Source organism: Leucopleurus acutus, assembly GCF_964270905.1.
Source record: "Leucopleurus acutus genome assembly, chromosome: 5".
Lineage (NCBI taxonomy): Eukaryota > Metazoa > Chordata > Mammalia > Artiodactyla > Delphinidae > Leucopleurus > Leucopleurus acutus.
Genome location: NC_139147.1, coordinates 96,819,513 through 96,842,027, shown reverse-complemented (window position 1 = coordinate 96,842,027; position 22,515 = coordinate 96,819,513). Strand labels below are relative to the sequence as shown.

The window sequence follows — 22,515 nt, the reverse complement described above, 5'->3', positions numbered from 1 at the left end:
TATCTTACCGTTTCTGCGTCTTTTTATATTACGCAGATAACTGGCACCCCTTTCCCTCACTGTACAAAATCTGTAAATAATTGTATTAAAAATTTTCTAGTCCAGACGCAGAAAAACCCTTTCCGGTACAAAGCCCACCTTTCCCCATGCGCATGCCCAGTGTACCCTACTGCTTTGCTCCGCTTTCATGCAGCTCAGACTTCAATCACCACGTAAGGGTATCCTGGAAACTGGGCTCCAGTTGGCTGATGCAAACAAGACTCGTGGGTTCCCAAGAGCTTTCGGGTACGTAAACTAAAAAGGGGTGATCAGTTTCAGCTCAAAAATTCCCATGGCCCAGAGCCGGAGTACACACAGCAGCTGTTCCTACTCGTGGGGCCACAGGGAAGGGGAGGATGATGGGAGAAGACGAGCAACTAACTACAAGCCCCAGCATGCAATGCGCTATTTGGCTCCTGGAAAGAGGCCCGCGGTGCAGCGCGGTTCAGCCTCGGCCCAGAACGCGGGCGGAGTGCAAGATGCTGACTGTCCTCCAACCAGAATGCTCAGAATGAAGAAGACAGGTGTGGCGCTGTGAGCGAGCCCTTAGATCTCGTATCCAAGACTCTCCCTGTTTCTCCCTAGCTCCTGGCATGCTAGGTAGCGGTGTCTCTGTACGCCAGACTATTCCTCACAGGCCGGCATCGGCCCTCCGATGTTGCCTACGGTGTTGCCACGGAACGCCCGGAGCCGGATGTGACGTCGCCGTGGAGGAAGAAGGGAGAGGTGGAGCGTGGCGCGGTGACGTCCTTCCAACATGGCGGAGAGAGAGTGAAGAAACTGTGTTCCCCTTTGGGTTACTATAGGTGAGTTCTGTCTTCGCCCTCAGCCTGCTGTCCCCGCTCTCTCCAGACCCAGGGGCATTGGAGGGCAGGCTCCTTGGAGTTCGCGCTCAGGGCGGAGTGAAGGTGTTAGTGTGGAAAGCTTGGGCGAGGCAGCCCCCGTGTTGGCCTTGGCCACAACCTCTGCTGTGGGAATTCGCGGGAGTGGGAGCTCGGCGAAGGGCAGAGAGGCGGAAGCCAGGAGAGACCGGCTTTCGCAGTCACTCTCCGATGCCACCTCGAGTGGAGGCGGGGTAGGGAGGGGTGTGGCCTCCTGGGGCGAGTGACCTGACCTTTGACAACTCTTGGCCCTGCTGGTTCTCCGCCCCCTGGGCGCCTACCTTGCGTTTGAAGCCACTATGCTCCGAGGAAGCTAACAGGTTTCAGTGATTTGAGAGCTTTACATTTGATCTTAGCCAAAAGGCCGAGAAGCGATTGAGAGCAATTTTAAAGAACTCATACCGTGTCCTTTCCCCCTTTGTCCCAAGAAATCATTTCTTAGTGGTTAATTAATTTTTTTTCGTAATATACGTGTGCCTGCTGAGCTTGAAAGTCTGAAGGTTCAACTGATGCAAAAGCGTGAAATTTTGCGGTGCTTTTTTTTTTCCACTTTGTGGAAAATGTTTTCGCACATCGCCATTTATTGACGTGTCTAAAGGATTGTGTTAGTTTACCAAGCTAAAATAAAAGCTAGAAAGGCATTTATCCCTTCGGCAGTTTTATCCATATCTGTTTGATAAGAATTTTCTGGGGATATAAAATGAGAACAGACTTTATTCTAGTTCATGTTCTGTGTCTCTTCACTCACCAATTGCTTGGGTGAAAAGTTTGATGAAAACTTAGGGTTACTGATTTACTATTTCTTTTTGTTTTTTAGAGCAAGGGTAAAATTCGATTCTGATATCAAAATGCAGTATTCGCACCACTGTGAGCACCTTTTAGAGAGACTGAACAAACAACGGGAAGCAGGTTTTCTTTGTGACTGCACCATAGTAATTGGGGAATTCCAGTTTAAAGCTCATAGGAATGTGCTTGCCTCGTTTAGTGAGTATTTTGGTGCGATCTACAGAAGCACTTCAGAGAACAATGTCTTTCTTGATCAGAGTCAGGTGAAGGCTGATGGATTTCAGAAACTGTTGGAATTTATATACACAGGAACTTTAAATCTTGACAGGTAAGGTACACATTTTATTTCCACTTATAAAAGCTGGTCAATAGTCTTTAGAGCTAAAGCAGATTAGTTTTTTTCCATTTAGTCCCTGAACTCTGAGTCTTCAAACATTGATGTGCACAGTATTGTTTTTAATAAAGAAGTGTCTCTGATTTGAGATAAACAGACCACATTTCATAAGCACAAAAAGTACAGATGTTAATACGATTAAAGTATGGTTTTTGACACATTTATCTACTGAAACAAAGCTTGTGATTTCAGTTATGTAAAGTTAAAGATCAAAATATGATGAATTTTAATTGAATTCCAATTTCTCCTTGCTTTTTGGTCTTTATGTTCCTCTGGTCTTCTCTCTCACTCTCTATCCCCTACCTCTTAAGGTGTTAGGGGTGGGGAGGTATAGGTGGAGAAAGAAGGAAGAATCTCTGTTCATTTAATAGTGCTCCCATTTCCAGGTGTAAATAGCAACCTGCAGGACCTCTTCCTGATCTTGATTCAGGAAAATAACTTCATTGGCGTGTTAATGGCCATGACTCCTGTTGCCTGGTAGAGCTATCAGTGTTAATGCTTAAGTCTGGTCTAAGATGCTAGGATGCTTCTCTGAGATGCTTAATGCTGTCACTGCACTGACAAGAAGTAGGTTCTGAGGAATCTGATAATGCAGGCATTTTGTGTCTTTCATACGTGATGAACTGTATAATTAGATTAATACTAATATGTTTACTCGTTGTTGAGGGAAAGGTGGTGGGGATAAAAGGAAAGAGAAACCAATCAACTTACTCCTGTCTTCTTTTCTCCATCTTTTATGAAAGTGTAAACATGAATAGATCATCATCTGACATAGAAAGATTATGGGCTTTAGAATTAGATCTTGCCTGTCAAGTCACCATGTCTCTGAGCAAGCTATAGCCTCTCTGGGCCTCAGTTTCTCCATTTGTAAAAATGAGATGATAACTACATTGGTTGTTACTGTGAAGATTTAGGATTTACTACATCCCAATGAACATTACTTTCCTTCCTTTATTTCCTCTTCTCTATCCTACTCTACAAGCCCATTAATTCTGCATTTATTGGAGAAAAAATTAGGGAAAAAACAAAAAAGGAAATACCTGAAATTCTGCCACCCACTGATAACCACTCTTAACACTTCGGTAAATATTCTTTCATTGTTTTCCAGATGATCTCTATAGATATATGCATGTACACATTAAGCAAAGTTCTTCCCTCTCTTTACACTGCAGCTTATCGTGGAAGTATTGAAAAGCTGGAATTAGGATGTTCCTTAATCCTATTGAAAAGGAACCATTCATGCTGTTTGGAATTGCTTTTAAATTTTGATGTAATGAAATTTTTGAGTCAGTTCCGTTTAAGTTGATTAAAGGAATAAAGCAGTGTCATAGATAAATGTCATATGATGTTATTTAAATTTACTGAATATTTGGCTATACAAGTGCCTCTGATCTAAAAATTTAGAATACATAATATAAAATAATCACAAAACCAGTGAATTTTGGTTGATCTTCAATTTAGTGGTTTCCCTTTTTCAAATAACTTTGCCAAAAATCTTTTTTTTTTTTTTTTTTTCGGTACGTGGGCCTCTCACTGCTGTGGCCTCTCCCGTTGCGGAGCACAAGGCTCCGGACGCGCAGGCTCAGCGGCCATGGCTCACGGGCCCAGCCGCTCTGCAGCATGTGGGATCTTCCCAGACCGGGGCACAAACCCGTGTCCCCTGCATCGGCAGGCGGACTCTCAACCACTGCGCCACCAGGGATGCCCCAAAAATCTTGAACTAATTGGAACACAATGAAGAGCGCCTTACTTTGAGCCTTCATGCAAAAAACCAATGTGAAGAAGAGCCAGATGTTTGGCTCAATTTTTTTTTTTTTTGATGTGGACCATTTTTAATGTCTTTATTGAATTTGTTACAACATTGCTTCTTTTTATGTTTTGTTTTTTTGGCCCCAAGGCACGTGGGCACGTGGGATCTTAGCTCCCTGACCAGGAAATAAACCCGCACACCCTGCATGAGAAGGTGAAGTCTTAACCACTGGACTGCCAGGGAAGTCGCTGGCTCAGTCTTTTTTGATACATGTCTTTCCTGGGGAGCTAATTGTTTGAGCTCAGACACAAATGCAAGAGAAGACATATACCAAAAATAGAAAGTCTGTACAATTTGGTGATTAAGAAAACAGAATAATAAAGAATTAAGTGGACTCAGGAGCTAGATTACCTTGGTCAAATCTTAGTTCTAACACTCTGTGATCTTGGACAAGTTACTTAACTTCTTTGGACCTCTGATCCTTCATTTGTATGTAAAATGGGGATTATAATTGCTCATATAAAGCAGTTAGCCATATACCTGGCAATATGTAATTAAATGACTTTCAGTGACTATTCAAAAAGTGAAAGCAAGTTTGCAGGCACTTTAACTTCATGCTTATAAACAAAAGCAGATCAGTTATTGACATAAACAAGTGCTGATTCTCTTAACTGTAACTGAGATTATAGGCTATCTGTGAAATAGATAAATAATTTGTATGAATTACTGTTTCAGTACTGAACAGTTAGTGTGTGACTCAATACTAGTTTGTATTGGTCTTAAAGGCTATCTCACCTTGTTGGTGATTCATTTTATGAAGCACTAAGCACAATTATAATTTAAGACCTAAGTATAATAAGTGATGGAGTAAATTTGGTTTTCATTCTAATAGTTTCTCTCATTTATTGTAACTTAATAATAGACTGTGTAACAGAATCAATAAAAATGCTTAAGAAACGTAATGTTTTTAGAGAGTGACAGTGCTATATACATGCAAAAAACATTTTGTATGGAAGATGAATAAGATTGTATTTATGTTTGGGGCATTCATGCTATATCTTTGCAAACGGAGTTAACTTGATTACAAAGATCATTCGTTGTTTGCTCCAGAATTATAGCCAAAGGCCATAAGAAAAGACTATTGTAAGTAATGTTTTCTTAGCTAAGGGAGTCAGTTTACAAACAGATTGTTTTCCAAAAGTTTATTTGTAGTATGTTTAGGAACTTGGGATGGATTTTCCCAGAGAATAAAATGTTCACTAAAAGTGGTGATTAGGTTTCCAAACTAGCCTATAAATCTACTTAATTTTTCTGAAGAATTAAATAATATCTGGGGAAAATGACAAGTAGGAAGGTTACTTGAGGGTGTGTGTGTGTGTGTGTGTATGTATGTATGTGTATGTTTATGTATGTATCCATTGTCAGATAATTAAAAGGGCATATTTTTAGTGTTAATACCAACTCAGCTCTCTGACTTTACAGCTAAGAAAATTGAAGCACCCAAAGATGCTGATTTATTCTAATTAATTCAGCTAGTGATCCAGAGCCATTGCTAGTGTAACTGAACAGCCAGCCTTTCACTACATTGTAAACTTCTGGAGGGCAGAGACTATTTGATATTTCTTAATATCGCTCTCAGTACCACACATGGTAAATGCTCAGTAAATTTTTTTTTTTGCTTTTTCTTTTCTTTTTTTTTCATATTTTATTCAATACATATAACAATACATATTAAAAGATTTAACAGTAAGGAGATTTTTAATTTTTTGCTTTTATAAATTGCTTTTCTTTTTAAAAAATTTTTTTAAAAAGTAAGCTGCAGGCTTTGGCTTTGGCTTGGAAAATACCAGGGGAGTGGGGGGCATAAACCTGAGGCTGCTGCCCCTTATCTGCCTTCACAGTACTGTCCCCTTCTCCCAGCTCCTCCCTGACTCTGTGAGCCAGGCCTCAGACCTTCCAGCTAACCACTTCCCATGAGCCACTACTCTGATGTCAGCCTATAGCCAAAGGAGCTGGGTGTCTGGGCCTGGTGACCAGCCCTTTGCCACCCACTCAGTCAGGGTGCTCCCCACCTGCAGGCAGGCAGCAACACCCTATCTGCTACCATCAGCCCCTTCCAGAGCCCACTGCCCCACCCCTCCCTGTCTAGCCCAGCCACATGCAGCTCTGCCTCATCCAGGGATGCTCTGCTCAGAGATGGGCCAGCAGGGCCGCCCCAGCCCCTCTGGTAGGCAAAGACTCTGGAAACTTCTGGGGTCCTGTGTTCGGCCATGTGATCCCAGGGGTGCACATGGGCCCCTTGGGTATCTGAACAGAAGGGCAGAGGAGGGAGGGCCGCACCCCTGCAGTCCTGCTCTGCTGGTCTAATGGGCAGCTGCCCACCCTACCCCACCCCGCACTGCAGGCTCCTGAGTTGGCAGATTAAGCATTTTGTAAAGTGAAATGCTCAGTAAATATTGATTGGAATGTTGAACATTAATTTTTTCTATATAACTCTAATATGACAAACTCTCTAGCTAATTTGGGTTGGGGATCATACACAAAAAAAGCTGGGAAGGTTGCTAGAGAGAGCTTAGTGCATTCTAAAACCTTGTTCTTCCAAACGTGATCCGTGGACCAACAGCACTGGCATCACCAGGGCGTATGTTAGAAATGCAGATGCTCAGGCCCAAAGCAGACCTGCTGAATCAGAATCCACATTTAACAAATCCCTGGGTGACTCACATGCACAGGGAAGTTTGAGAAGTGCAGTTGAAGTTCTTCACAGGGGAGCAGAGGAAGATAATAATTTCTTTAGACTCTTCTTGTTGCCAGTCCAGAAAAGTTGGTTGGTATCTGAAGAGGCCTCAGGAGAAATGGGAGGAGGCAGTAAGTTGCTAACAGCCACTTTCGTGTTCCAGCTGTTTTCTTAACAAGTAGAAATTTTAACATTTTGTTTTTCCATGGTTGTACATATGAATAATCCATTACTTTTCATCTTTTCAAGTTCTGTAAAACTGGAGATTTTTGCCTAAACATTCTGAGTGAATAAATTTTTTATAAATTTGTTCTCTTAGGCCTTTTGTATCATTCTACTTCATTAGGTCTTTAAAAGACAGAAATATTTGTGTAGCTCTGTTTCAAAAACGTTTTTTCTTTGATCAGAACATTGTCATTTAGCCTTGTTTCCTTACAGTTGGAATGTTAAAGAAATCCATCAGGCTGCTGACTATCTCAAAGTGGAAGAGGTGGTCACTAAATGTAAAATAAAGATGGAAGATTTTGCTTTTATTGCTAATCCCTCTTCTACAGAGATATCTAGTATTACCGGAAACATTGAATTGAATCAACAGACTTGTCTCCTTACTCTACGAGATTATAACAGTCGGGAGAAATCAGAAGGGTCTACAGATTTAGTTCAGGCAAATCCTAAACAAGGGGCTTTAGCAAAGAAGTCATCTCAAACTAAAAAGAAGAAGAAGGCCTTCAACTCCCAGAAAACAGGGCAGAATAAAACAGTGCAATATCCCAGTGACATTTTAGAGAATGCATCAGTTGAAGTATATCTAGATGCAAATAAATTGTCCACACCTGTAATAGAACAAGTTGCACAAAGAAATAATTCAGAACTTGAGTTGACATCAGTTGTGGAAAATACTTTTCCAGCACAAGATATTGTGCAAACTGTTACAGTGAAACGGAAACGTGGAAAATCACAGCCAAACTGTGCTCTGAAAGAACACTCTATGTCTAATATAGCCAGTGTCAAGAACTCTTATGAGCTGGAGAGCTCTGGGGAAGAGCTGGATCAGAGGTATTCCAAGGCCAAACCAATGTGTAACACATGTGGGAAAGTGTTTTCAGAAGCCAGCAGCTTGCGAAGGCACATGAGAATACATAAAGGAGTCAAACCTTATGTCTGCCACTTGTGTGGAAAGGCATTTACCCAATGTAACCAGCTGAAAACGCATGTAAGAACTCATACAGGTAAGACTGGTTTGTGGAAAGTATAATTGTTTTTATATTGTGACCGAAATAATATTTTTATAAACATATTAACATACAGTGTTGACTGTTTGTGACCAAAATTTGGTATATACTTGTATTCATAAAAGTATTGAGCATGTTAGACTTGAAAATGTCTTTGTAATTGTGACCAAGTATTTAATGGCTATTTGTTTTGTTGTAACTGATACTCTGAAGTCCCAGTGTGTGAACTCTTTAAAACATTTTCCCTCACAATTAAAATAAGCATAAATTTAGTTCTACCTTGCTAAATATTTAACAGACAATATATTAAAACTGATAAAAAGTAATTACAACTCAGGCTGATTCTCAGATTTTACCAACACATTTCACCACCTGTTTCTTTGTCGAACTTCTGAACATAAATTATATATACATTCCTTCCTCAGCCTCTATATTTACCTTTATTGGTACAGTTAGATTTGTGCTTTTTAAGATGCATTATGTATTTCTCTGATTGATAACTTTTCACTATTATGGACTAAGAAACACTAATTTCTTTTAACTCTACTGGTGGTTTCAGTAATCAATCTGGAAAAATATCCTATTTGCCTTTTTACTTCTAGAGTTAATATTTTCTGAATAGTGAAACTAGTACTGGTTGATGAACTCTTCTGAAAGCTTGTATGGCTTAATTTAAGCAACTAAAACAATATTTCCTTCTAAATATAAATTTTATTTACTTTTCTTTTAGGTGAGAAGCCATACAAATGTGAATTGTGTGATAAAGGATTTGCTCAGAAATGCCAGCTAGTCTTCCATAGTCGCATGCATCATGGTGAGGAAAAACCCTATAAATGTGATGTATGCAATTTACAATTTGCAACTTCTAGCAATCTCAAGATTCATGCAAGGTAAAAATAAAAACAAAAAAACAGATGTTTGATCTTTGAGTCTGTCATTCACTATAGCCTTCAATAGACTTGTATGAGAATTCAGGACAGTAGAGTTCTAATTGTGGTACCACCACACAGTATTCTTAGTACAGTGAAGGAACCGCAAGGGAGCCATGGTGCCTGGAGGGGAATAGTGAGGGAGGGAAATAAGATCAGAATGGTGTTAGGGTGTCCAGAAGGTGAAGGTTTTGTAGGTCATTGTAAAGCTTTTACTCTTGAGAATGAGAAGTAAGTGATGTAATCTTGCTTGCATTGTAAGAAGATCACTATGGATGCTATGTTAAGCAAAAGATTGTAGGATTGCAAGAGTGGAAGCAAAGTTACCAGTTAGGAAGCTATAGCTAAAACCCAAGTGAGAGTGACAGTGGTTCAGGTCCGGGAGATAGCAGTGGAAGAGATAAGTGGTAGTCAGATTCTGGATGTATTTTAAAGGTACAACAAACAGAATTTGCTGCACATTGGATGTGGGGTATGAAAGAAAAAAAGAAGAGTAGAATTAAAAATGATTCTCAGGTTTTGAGCCTGAGCATCTGAAAAGATAGAATTACCGTTAACTGAAGTGGAGATTTGTGGACAAAGCAGTTGAAGTAGGAGTACAGGAGTTGAGTAGAGTTCTGATCATGTTAAATTTGAGATGACTATTAGACATCTGAATGGAAACGTGCATTAGATAGTTGGTTATCTAAGTCTGGAAGTCAGGGGACTGGTTTGAGTAGATAGTATTTAAAGTCATAACATTAGATGAGGTCACCAAGAGAATGAAGATGGATAAAAAAGAGATCAAAGGATGGAGTCATAAGGCACACTAACTAAGAGTTCTGGGAGATGGGCAAGTCACTATAAGTGACTAGGAAGGACCAACCAATATAGGGGCAAACCAGAAGATTGGGCTGTCTTGGAATCCAGGTGGAGGAAATGATTTCAGAGGGAGTAATCATTGTGTCAAATTCTGATAGGGAGATTAAGAGTGAGAATTGACTATTGGATTTGGCAAAGTGAGAGGTTAGCAGTGGTTTTGACAAAAGCAGTGTTAGCAGAGGCTAGTAGAGAAGAAATGAAAGTAGAACCATTGGAGACTCAAGATTTTACTAAAGGGGAACAGAAAATAGAGGAGCAGGTAAGGTCAGGGGTCTTTTTTTTTTTTTTAAGATGGGAGATATTTCAGTATATTTGTACGCTACGATCCAAAGGGGAGGTGAAACTAGATGATATAGGATGGAGGAAATTGCAAGAGTGATCATTGAGTAGGCAAGGAGGATAGTAGCTTAAGTATATAAACTGGAGTACTTGGATTCAGAAGAACTGTCATTCTCATATTAGAGTTAAGAAAAGCAAACCCTATAGATACAGATGCCTATAGGTGGAGATTTGTGTGGTAGAAATTTACTTCTGATTCCTTAAATTTTTCTCAGTGAAACAGGAAGCAAGGACATCAGCTGAGAGTGAGGATGGGTGAGGAGGTGCTGAAGGTTTGAGGAAAGAGTTTTGAAGAGTGAGTGAATGGACAGACAAAAATAATTGCCTGCAGTATTATGGGCACACTTGACTACCACATAAGGCTGATGGCAAAACTTTGAACTAGTCTCAGAACTAATGTTTTGAAAATCAAAACATTTATTCTTGACAGTATACATTGAAAACTGTTGATTTTAAATACATATTGTTGATCTGTTAAGATGAAATGAAATAAGATACCGCATGAAGAATTTGTATGAAAAATGTTTGCTGTGTGGCATGATCCTTAGATTGTTTTACTTGCCAACATGTATCTTTATATTTATTTACTAACAGGAAGCATAGTGGAGAGAAGCCATATGTATGTGATAGGTGCGGACAGCGATTTGCCCAAGCCAGCACATTGACCTATCATGTTCGAAGGCATACGGGAGAAAAGCCTTACGTGTGTGACACCTGTGGGAAGGCATTTGCTGTCTCTAGTTCTCTTATTACTCATTCTCGAAAACATACCGGTAAGGATTTGACACAGAGGTGGCTTAAAACAAGGAAAGTTGTAAATAAAAGAAAAAGGGAAATTGAGCCTTTACAAAAAGTAGGTTATAGGCTTTGTAGTTATATATCTGTTGTGTCTGTGCTTCTTGAAGCTTTTTGTGTTTCTGATTTTCACATAAATATTAGATATAAAAGCAGACTTATTTTCTAGAATAATACACAGTGGGTGAAATTTTTTATCATGTAACTTATATACATTAAAATCAGATAATTTTGACAATATATAAACTTGAGTTAGTAAGACATTTTTTATGACCTTAGAAGAACTCCTTAGGGTCTTGAAGCTTCATTTCCCTTGGATAAAACTGTAAAGTTAAGGGGTTGGGGTGAATTTGGGTAGAACGTTGATTTAATAACTTCTTAGGACTTTTTCTACAGACATTGTAAGATTTGCAAATTAAATAGATACTTCAAACCCAAAGTATCAATTTTGAAGCAAAACCTGTTGTTCAAAAATTTTCATTTTTTGTAGGGTAATTTTTTAATAGATCTTTCCTAAATGATTTTATTCCCCTTTAATAATCTTATAGATAGCAAAAATTGAAATATGGATTGATGAATTTTCATGTTTTTAATTATATAAAAATCAGACTTTTTGCCCACCTCTAGTCTACTAGAAGGATATTTGGAGAAAGTTTTATTATATGAAAAGCATCAGGTTACATGCACAGTGTAAAGTAATTACTAATGTTCATTTAAGTTGGATCACACTGAAAATACCTCTGAAATACAATACAAAGAGGTTTTAATTTAAATAATATTTTAGAACAGCTTACTTTAGATTATTGTAATTGATAAATATTATATTGGTATAGTACACCACTTCGCTATCTTTTATTTTCCATCTAGGTGAAAAACCATACATATGTGGTATTTGTGGGAAAAGTTTTATTTCCTCAGGAGAGCTCAACAAACACTTTCGATCCCATACAGGTCTGTGTTTAGGGAGAACGTATTATTTTTTGTTCTCTCTAATTTCTTTTTATGTAAACCTTGACTTTAAACCATTATGGACTAGATGGTATCTAATCATACTCTAACTGTAGCTATATTTTAATGTATGAATATCAACTTTTTATTTGTTTATTTTTGTTTTTTTAGTTGTTTGGATTATGGATTAAATTTGGTCAAGAATTGTGTAGATTTTCTAAGAACTGTGCCAGATAATCAATGGTTTTTAAATGATTTGGATAAAATTACACAGATAATACCAAAAAATGAAAAGGAATAGATAATACCAAGATAATATCAGATTTTCTTATTAAACAATGTTCAGTATGCACGTTTTAGGAATATATTTTAATATTGACATGGTTATTGTAAAAGGTAGTATATAAGTAGTATGAAGAAAATATGAAATACACAAAAAAATTTTTAAAACAAAGGAGAACACCACTTTGAAAATGTACTGTACTTTTTCTTTCTAAAAGTTATTTCTTGTAATCCCTATCTAGTATTGTGTGAGCACCTAGTAGTAAACAGTTAATAAGTTTACTGGCAACTTCTATATCCTCAGTTCCTTACTTTGCATTATAAAGCAATGAACAGTTCTCATTTCAAAAGAATTATAATTTTGTAGTATTTTTATTCTGTGAGTATTTTTAAAGGATTTTCTAATTTATACGCTACCTGAGAGCAGAAACCATAATTACGCATTTTTCCTCCAGCTACATCTCTTAGCCAGAGTCTGGCATATAATTGGCACTCACTAAATGTCTGATAGAAATAAAAAAGTAAGTTTTTTTTAGTTTGAAGGTTCTGTTAGTGAAAATGCTCGATTTTTCCTTGAAATAGGTACACTTTGTATTATAAAGGAAAGGAGTGCCTATGCATATAGAAGTTTTCATGTCACTATATTAGAACGAAGAGATTAAAATGGTAACTTGAAACTAAATTTAAACAATATAATGTTTGCATTGTGTTCGTGAACATTGATATTTTTGCCTTAGTAGCTTCTGAAATACTGAGATTTTAATTTTTTAACTTGTTTTTCAGGAGAAAGACCATTTATCTGTGAATTATGTGGAAATTCTTACACAGATATTAAAAATTTAAAGAAGCACAAAACAAAAGTCCATTCTGGTAAATGCTTCTGTTTTTTAAAAATTTGGTGCTCTCATATTTGTACTATTCCTTAAAATGTTAAGATACACATTGTAACAGTTTATATTAGATATATATTTTTAAAAACTAGGTGCACACATATGAGGAAGGTAGCTTTATAATGTGCAGATGAGTTCACTCTGAATTTCTTTCCATATTGACCTTGTAATAAACATTGCTTGAAATACTTCCTCCTTTAAAAACCTGATATATATATATAAAGCAATTAAACTCCAATAAAGATGTTAATAAATAAATAAATAACCTAATATATGAACGATTGCAAGAATGAGAGAATACATAAACAACTATATATCACTCTTTCCCATACTAGAATCTAGGTTAACTGGGGTTTACTGTAGTTATGCGAAGAAAGGAGCATCATGAACGCTAGTCCAAAAATGTATAAGAGGAAATAGGGAAACAGGTATCCCCAAATTGTTATGATGCATGAAATGGAAAGCCAGACTACACAATTTTTAGTCTGTTATTTAAAATGAATCCTTGAGAAAGTTTCACTGTGCTTACCATTCTGTCATGATTAGAAACAAAACACTAGTCTTCTTCACTGTGTAGAGATGATAGTCTTTGATAGTAAATATAAACATCGTAAGGATTGAGGTAGTGATGTCTGAAAACTTCAGTGAGTCATTAATTCAGGCATTTATTAAATACCTCTAAAGTACACATAACTATGCAGGGTACATGAAGTTGAGCAAGGCATAGTCCTAGCTTACCATCTGGTGTGGGAGACCAGAAATCTACATAAATAACTGATTACAACACAAAATACAGGATATAATAGAGATGCAAGAATACTGAAGAAGAGATTAAGTCCTTCTGAGGTGAGTATTGGAAAGGCTTAATTCTAGGGAAACTGAAAGGTGGAGAAGAGTTCAAAGGGTGGAGATGGGAAAGGGAATGTTCATCCCAGGCAGAGAGAATATTGTGAAGAGAGTCATCGCAACAAGAGAGCGCAGGTTGTATTCTTGGCTGGCTGAACTGAAGAATAGTCTGGCAAAAACAGAATCATAACTTTAAAAAAGCAAATATGCAATTTTGTCTAACAAGGTTAGTGAGATTGAAATCATGTCAGTACTTGGAAGTGAGAAGAGCGTGCGTGGTAAAGCTAGTGGAAAATTTGAAGGGAAAAATGTATCTTTAGTCAGTGGGGTAATTACTCCCTTGAGTAACACAGAATTTCTTACTTCTGAAAATAAATGAAAGTGCCATACCTCTGAACTTGAACTCACAGAATAATATGAACTATTCATTAATACATTCACTGAATAAACTGGGTACTTACTATGTGTGTAGCACTATAAGGTACTTTGAAGGAATTAGAGAAGTATAATTAGACATTTACTTTGAAGGAATTTATAGTCTGTTGAGCATTCAAGGCACACCTAAGTAGAATGTTAAATACCAGTAAGATAGACAGATGTCACAAGGTGGTATATGAAAAACTGACAAATGAGTGATAAAGTAGATAGGAAACAGCTTACCCTGGTCTAGCACAGTTAAGTCCATTTTTATAATGGTGCTTAAACCTAATCTTGAGGCCCCGTAATGGATTTGTATAGATAATGCTAAGGGCAAATCAGCAAAAAGGAAACAGTGTGACTAAAGGTGTGGGGCTGAAATGCAAGTTCTGGGGGTGGTAAATAGATTGAGTCTTCCTTATGGTTTTTGTTTTGTTTTTAAAGATGGTGAATTTTTTTATCTTCCATTTCAGGTACAGATAAAATTCTAGATTCCAGTATAGAGGATCATCCCTTGAGTGAACAAGATTCCATACAAAAAAGTCCTTTATCAGAAACTTTGGATGTGAAGCCTTCTGATATGACTTTACCACTAACTCTTCCACTTGGGACTGAGGACCACCACATGCTTCTGCCTGTTACAGATAATCAGTCTCCTACATCAGATACATTGTTGAGGTCAACTGTGAACGGGTATTCAGAACCACAATTGATTTTTTTACAACAATTATACTGACTTTGTGAGGAATATGGAATTGCTAAATCGTCTCTGGTAGTAAACATAAACATCTCTGGTAAGGTGCATATATTCATATTAAATTAACCCTTCATTTGAGTTGTGGCCATTATTTTTCATTCACTGAAGTAAAAGCACCTGATGCTGCATCATAACTGTGCAATGCTTATTTTGATATTTGGCTTTTATGTCTACATTATACACACAGCTTTTAAAGGAATGAATTATACTACAGTAGCACTATTTGGGGTGGATAAGTTTTACTATCTTTTAGAGCTGCCTTAATTCCATATTTATTTTCATTTTAGAATTGCCTTTCATTTACTCAAGTGGAATCTATCAGTTTATGATTCACTTATGACCTGTGGGATGTGTTTATTTTCTTCCCCTCAAAATTTAAACAAAATCCATAATAGTATCAGCCCAAGAGTGGTGCTGTTACTAAGCGCCACAGACCAGTACATAAACTATGGGGAAAAAAAATTCGTATCTCTGCCTAAGAAAATTTAGGTACTGAGTAAGAATTGTGCTATTTCTCTATTAATATAGTCCATTGGAGGTAACTTTTCTAATGAAACAAAAAGTGCTTCTCTTAAAAACTAGAAAACTATGTATAAATTTTGTTCATTTAGAACTCAGTATTCTGGATAAAACCAATGGTCAGTACTTTTGATTTGAATTATCTGAGACTACATTTTCAAAGTGAATTTTAAATAGATATTTGGTGTTTTTATCTTATTAAAGACAGTTTCAGATTTGATGCAGATTGTTTTAATAGGTTTCTAGATTACTGGAGATGAGGAAAATATACTGAGTTTTGATAATTTTTGATAAGCCTGTCATATTCTTATGCACTTTTTAAAATATAAAATCCTAAAAAGAATTTTCTAAATAGAAACTTAATGCATAGTATAAAACACTTGTTTTCTGAATTTGTAATTATATTCATAAATAGTTAAGAAATTAACTTCAGTTATAAGTGAACATTTGAGTTATCAGAAAGCCAGTTTATTAAACATTTTATACTTGAGTTTTCTGTAAGTTTCGAGTTTCACATTTTTATCGATTAAACCACAACAGTTCATGGTGGTCGTAGTTTCACAGTAGTCCTTTTCCTTCCTAATGAACTTAGAAAATTCAGATTTATTCTGATATTTACTACCACTCTTCCCCCTCCCATTTTTCCCACATATTGATTTATTTCACTGCCTAATCTTTGGACAGTAAATTATCAGTTCCTCAAAGTCAGTTCCTATACTGCTGATCAAACACCATGGTGACATTATTTCTTATTTCTGCCGTGCATCATTTGTTTTCTGCTTTTAAACTATACCTGTAACAAAATTAATGTATTTTCTATTGGTATTGATTTCTTTAGTTGTATTTTCTCTGGGGTTCCTTGTCATAGGAACCAAGTAGAAGACTTAGTAAAACTAAATTCTTCTAAACTGTAGAGATCATCACCATTTTACAGCACATGCAGCATTTTTACAATAAATTGCCACCAGTGGGATTGACTTAATTAAATAGAGTTTGAAATACTGCCTTTGTATAACAGACATCAAACTTAGTATTTAATTTATCTAAGAAATCTAATTATGCATATGTATTAATTTAATATACTGGGTTTAAATACAATTTATAAAGTTACAAAAATGTTCAACTAATCTATTCTGGCTTAAATTCAATAGGAATTTATTGGAATGTGAAGAAATTAAAGAAAATTAAGACTCAGCCTTTTTAAGAAGTCTGCTGAAATGGAGAGGCTATATTTAATTCACATCTTCATTAATCCAAGCATCTAATGAACAAAATTTCTTTTTAAAAGCTGCTGTAGTGATGTCATAATTCTGTAAGGGTAGTAGTTACCAAATTTCCTCTAACATGATGATAATTAGCATTTGCCTTTACATAAATTAGTCTTTAAATTTATTATATTTAGGATTATTGGAGTGACTGAAGTTGATCTATTCTCTTCATCACATTATCTGCTTCTTAGCTAAAATAATTTTATTTTAAATTGACATGGCTTGACGCTCTTCCAGAATGACATGTAAAGAAAGCTTGAAGACTGAGTATCTTTGTCTTGTCATTCTTCTCATAATGCTGTATTATTCTTTATCATAACATGCATGTATTTTAGTTGTATCTGCTATCATTGTAACACTCACAATTATCAGTTAAGTTCATCTTTAAATATATTTGCTACAATGCAGTGTTTTGGGAAAGTTCTATTCTTAATTATGTAAGTATTACTAAGTTTTTTGAAATTCTTTTTAGGATGCTGAACATCTTATTGAGAAATTATTTTCTAAGTTAATTTTGTTTTGTATTTGTATTAGATTATTCTTTCTGTATCGTTAGGTTTTAGGCTTTTTAAAAAACCATAGATTATATATAAATGATTTTTTGCTGGTATTTGTTTTATGTTTAATTTCATAGAATGATTTTGATAGACAGATTTTAGAAAATTGTTTTATTTTTTTTCAAAAGAAAAGGTTCTGTCATTTCTCTTGCAACAATAGTGTGTCACTTTTCTGTATGTTTCATTTCTACAGCAATTGTACAAATGAGAGTAGTTGAAATGTGCTTATATAAAGACAATCTACATGTACTCATTTTTTTAAATATCCTAGAACAGTAACTGACATTTGATGCATATCAGAAACATAGCTTAAAAATAGTGGTGTCCAAGCCCCACCCCACCTTAGGCTCTCTGAATCAGACGATCTCCAGAACATGCTGAAAAGCTCCATAGGTAATCTTAATGCATACCAAACACTGAGAACTATTATCCTAAACATTTCTTGGTGTTCTTCCTTTGGGCTCTTGATATGTGATATGTAGGCTCTATTTTTTTTTCTCTTGGCCGCACCACGCGGCTTGCAGGGATCTTAGTTCCCCGACCAGGGATTGAACCCGGGCCCTCGGCAGTGAAAGTGCAGAGTCCTAACCACTGCACTGCCAGGGAAGTCTCTCTGTGGGCTCTTGATAAATGAAGCTCTTGATATAAGTTTTCACTTTTTACTCAGAGATTTTGAGTCTTTAGAACTTGGCTAGAAATACCACCAAATAAAAAGAAATTGTACTTTAATGCAATTTCTGTAAATTCTACATTTTTACTCATTATGTATGAACAATACCGATATTTAGTTATTGGAGCATTTCTTGAGACAGTGATATGGTCTACTCGTCTGTCCTCTACAACCCCTGCCCCCCCCTTCACTGAACAGAGATTTGGTATATTTGCTTAAGGAATTTAGATAATTATCATGTAAACACAGTAATCATTCAGAAATAGGGTATTTAATTTCAAGAATATACTGAAATAAACACCATGGATGTGAATCAGATATTTGGATTAAAATATCTGGCCATTATTTCAAGTGCTGGAAAATTATTGAAATCAGAATACATACAGCTGTAAAGATGAATAAAATGATCTCCTCTTTTAAGTTTACAGTCAAGTGGGAAAGACAAGCCTGAATGCCAAGTGTTATAGTGGAGGAAGGAAAGAAAGGAAATGCTGAGCAGTCAATGGAAGTTGAGTGGACAGAGAAAGGGCTGTTACTCCCCTGGATAGGCAAACAAGAGGAGATGGCTAATGGGAGGAATTTGTACACAGCTGACTGAGGTAGGGAGAATGGAGAGAAGGTCTGAAAGGTGGTGGCAGAGATAGGAATCAAAGACACATCTAGCACTATCTATACCACCTTGAAATAGTCCTCTACCTTTAGCCTGTGCTGAAAGAGTGGGATTAGATAGCCATGTTTATAATCCAGGATCTCACACACTCAACTACAGTTGACTGCTGAAGGGCAGGGATTAGACAGCCACACTTGTAACATATGATTCTATACTTGTGACCACAGCTGACGAACACCTTACCAGGGAGAAACAATTCTTAGGCCAAACGGAGCGACTTTCTTAAGAATTTGAGCTATGAAATTCAGAGACTTCCTAGGTATTGGTGTACATGGAAAAGATCATTTAGATCTGGTCCAGAGTCACTGAAGCAAGCCAAAGTCTAAAAGAAATAGTGAAGAAGCAGAGAAAGCTGACCTGTAGAGTGAAGCAAGGGGATGAAGTAGGTTTGCAGAACCAAGCGACTGAGGCCCTGTGAGAGAAGTGGCTTGGTTTCTGGCTTTGCAGACCTTTCTTGAGGTCACACAGCTATGTTTCATTTCCTTGTTCTGGATGCCAGTGATTTTTGCCTATTAAATTCTTACAGTAAAGCCCCCTTTCCTTTTTTTTCTTTTTTTTTTTTTTGCCGTGCCGCGCGGCCTGCAGCATCTTACTTCCTCAGCCAGGAACTGAACCCGCAAATTCCCTAAATCCACCTTTTCTTAAGCAGGCTTGAGTCAGTTTCTGTTGCATGTAGTTAGGCAGTTTCAACTTAGAATCCTAAGTTCTGATCCTCAGCGATTGAGTATATGGAGGTGCCATTAACTGCTAGGCAAGATAAGGGGGAGGTTTATGGAAGAGAAGACTTTATTTTGTATGTGCTGAATTTGATCAGTGGTGAGATACCTATGTGAAAATGTCTAGCAGTAGTTGGAAATGGGGACTGAAACCCAGCAGAGTTTAAAGCTAGAGAAACAGATCTTGCAGCATAAGGCTAATAATTATTGTGATAGAAATGATTTAGGCAACCCTGGGAGATGGTACAGAAGAACAAAAGATGAGGACAAAATCTTGGAGGAAATGCATTTTAAGAATGAGCAAAAGACAGAAAAGGAGATGGAAAGTGATAATAGGAAGAAAACCAGGGTGATGCAAGTTTCACGAAGACAAAAGTGGCTTTGTACTGATCACGTGGTACAGAGAAATTAGATAGGATGCAAATCAAAGACAACATTGGGTTGAGTAATTGGGTTGGGTAATTGGAGCATGATGATCCCCTGAGAAAGGCAGCTGCAGTAATAATAGTGGGAGTAGAACCCAGGTTGATATGGTTTGAGTAGTAGATAAGACATAATGAATACTACCATTTAGTTTGAAAAGCAGAGTGCGTACAGCAAACAAGATCATTTTATCAAATATCTAAAAGGTATAAACCACTTTATTTCTTGCTTTTTTGCTTCAAACTTGAAACTTTGTTAAATGATGAGCATAATAGAGTCTGTAACACTGTAATTTGAGCTGGATCTTAAAGGATGATTGCTCAGAGGAAAATGGAAGGAAATGTATAACATGTATATGATTGCAGATTTGCTCGTTACAATTCAGATGTGCAGAAGAAGGGGAATTTTCCTACAGAACTCTTGCACCCAGTGGGAAGTCTAGAAAAAAATTAACTTTTAGTCCTAGGCACTTTAAAACCTAATCTGATACAAAGCAGCTAGAATTTATAATATCTTAAGGTAGTGCTTAAACATTTTGAAAATTGCTGTCATTTCTACCCTTTGTCTTCTCTCTAAAATGCTGTCCACATATATGGGGAGGAGAGGAGGCTTGCATGACAAAATGGCATCAGGGAAGACACTGTCTTCACTCTATTCTCTGAGCATCCTGCTGGCCTCTCATGCAATAGGCAACAGCTTGTAAAATATGTCATCAGGTTTTCCTTAGCCTGGTCAGAGCCCAGTAATTCTTGGCTGACCTGGCTTCACCTTAGTTCTCTTGGATGTGGAGAAGAGAGCTCTGAGACTTCTGCAAAAATGTCTCAAGCAGTCCCGTGTAAGTCAGGTTGCAGGTTTAGCACATGCCACTCCACTGCAGGCTCCAGATAAGCCTACTTCCCATTTACCTATTTGCTTCCCACTCAGCTACCTTGTCAGTCTCCCCTTGGGAGAATAGAGGAACTTGTGGGTCCCCTCTGTAGTACAGAGGAACAGAGAGTAGCTTGGGAAAGCAAACTGCATTAGGAAGGTTTACTTTGATATGGCTGTGTCCTAGCCTGGGAGTATCTCTTCCAGAATCCTGTGGACTCCTACTACCCAGCATATTATGGAATACTTCAAAACAATGAAAGCTGAATAGACACTGCTACATTAAACAACATGAACGACTTGTACTAATATAATGTACAAAAAAGTCTGACACAAAGCGTATATATACTGTATGATTCCATTTATATAAAATTCCAAAACATGCAGAACTACTCTGTGATGTTAGACATCATGATAGTGGTTGTCTATTGGAAGATGGTTGGAGGTGGTTCTGGGGAAGCTTATGGCATTTACTATCTTTATCTGGGTCCTGGTTAACACAGATGGGTTAGCTTTGTGATAATTCATCTTGCTATTCACTTAGATACTTCCATTTAAAAGAAGTATATATTAAAGAAACTAATTTGAAGAAAGAAAACCAGAGCATTGGTTTTCAAACTTCAGTGAGATTAAAGATGACCTGGATTGAAAAACTGCGGATTCCCCAGACTGTCCTCAGAAATTCTGATTCAGTAGCTCTCACTCTAAGAATCTGTATTTTTAACATTTGCCCCAGGTGATTCTGATGCTCCATACTTTAAAAAATGCTGATTTAGTATCTTCAGTTTGAACTGTCTTTACTCTTTGGACAGATGTTCAAGTGTCTGTGACAGAAGTCTGTCATAGTGTTTCTCAAGTCTGAGTTTATTGGCTATCTAATTGCTAGGAGTAGCATTTCCTCACCAGCTTAATGTTTTCCAAATGTAATGACAGTTGTTAGAAATGTTTGTATTTTTTCCTACACCATGGTTTTCTTGCACTCATTGAATTCTGCAGTTTTTCAAATTTGATCAAAAGACAAAATTTTTTTAAATTTCCTATTGCATTTTTAACACTATAGACATGACTTTCCTCAGACACACAACTTTTTTTTAGATACAGTTAATTATTTCTAGCTATATTCAGCATGTAATAATGTAAAAGAACTTGGTAAAAAACAGCTAGTCTTTATATCTGCAGAGGAGAGATCTTAAAGTGGAAAGAAAGTAAGATCTGAAACATGTAGAGAACACTGGAAACTAAAGTTTGATAAAAGCTAATAACTAAGTAAAATAAGATTCATCTCTCTGAAAGCATGAGAATGGATTTGGTAAGGCATTTAGGTCTTTTCTGGCTCAGTAGCTCTAGAACATTAAATGTAAATCATGGCTCATATAATTTATTCAGATGTTCTTCCCATTTCATAACCACCACCACCACCATCTGTGCCACCCCCTCATCACCACCACCCCAGTTTCCCCAGGGAGTATGGAAGTGTGGTATGAGGTGCTGAACATAAGGAAAAACCTGTTAAACTTTAAGAATCATTAAGTAGTGAGTAGGGCATATTTAATTCTTTAATCTATTAAAGGAATGGACAATGACAGATGTGGGGGTTTTCTGTAATGTTAAATTTTTTGAATAAATACAGCTGTGATTTGAGGAATTCCCAGTACTTTAAGTGAAGGCCAATACTTTGACAACTGTAAAGCTATCACCTTTATTCCTCTCAACATTTAGAGACAGATGGTTTTTCCATTTAGACTGCAGAACTTCAAGTAACCTCTTTAAATTGTTCACATAAAATTTTTTTTCTCACACTTTGCCAGCTTTAGCAGTAATAAATCATTCAGATTAAACAGTTAAGTGGTATGTATGAATTAATTTGTGAACATGGGTGTGTAATCAAAGGATCGTGGTATCTGTTGCCTCTTCATAGAAATTTTAATTTGAAAACAGGATT

The 22,515-nt window shown here is 36.9% G+C and overlaps 1 protein-coding gene across 4 annotated transcripts; it reads left to right on the top strand.

Moving 5' to 3' along the window:
- The first annotated feature begins 249 nt into the window (after positions 1–249).
- On the top strand, positions 250–20,818 carry MYNN (myoneurin). Of its 4 annotated transcripts, XM_082840001.1 has the most exons (9): positions 250–285; positions 625–845; positions 1,738–2,034; positions 7,026–7,816; positions 8,550–8,709; positions 10,543–10,721; positions 11,611–11,694; positions 12,757–12,843; positions 14,600–20,818. In XM_082840001.1, the coding sequence occupies exons 3-9, from the start codon at positions 1,769–1,771 to the stop codon at positions 14,860–14,862; spliced, it is 1,830 nt and encodes a 609-aa protein (XP_082696127.1). In that variant the 5' UTR covers positions 250–285; positions 625–845; positions 1,738–1,768; the 3' UTR covers positions 14,863–20,818. The 4 variants fall into 4 exon arrangements, 3 of the variants coding, with proteins under 3 accessions (XP_082696127.1, XP_082696125.1, XP_082696126.1); XR_014326233.1 differs by lacking the exons at positions 250–285; positions 625–845 and having other exon boundaries at positions 1,512–2,034; positions 14,600–14,920; positions 16,554–20,818; XM_082839999.1 differs by lacking the exons at positions 250–285; positions 625–845 and having other exon boundaries at positions 1,512–2,034.
- The last annotated feature ends 1,697 nt before the right edge of the window (positions 20,819–22,515 follow it).

Coding starts and splice junctions, on each gene's coding strand:
- MYNN (XM_082839999.1), top strand. CDS start 1,646: ATGTTCTGTGTCTCTTCACTCACCAATTGCTTGGGTGAAAAGTTTGAT. Junction 2,035..7,025: donor GGAACTTTAAATCTTGACAG/GTAAGGTACACA, acceptor GTTTCCTTACAG/TTGGAATGTTAAAGAAATCC. Junction 8,710..10,542: donor AATCTCAAGATTCATGCAAG/GTAAAAATAAAA, acceptor ATTTACTAACAG/GAAGCATAGTGGAGAGAAGC.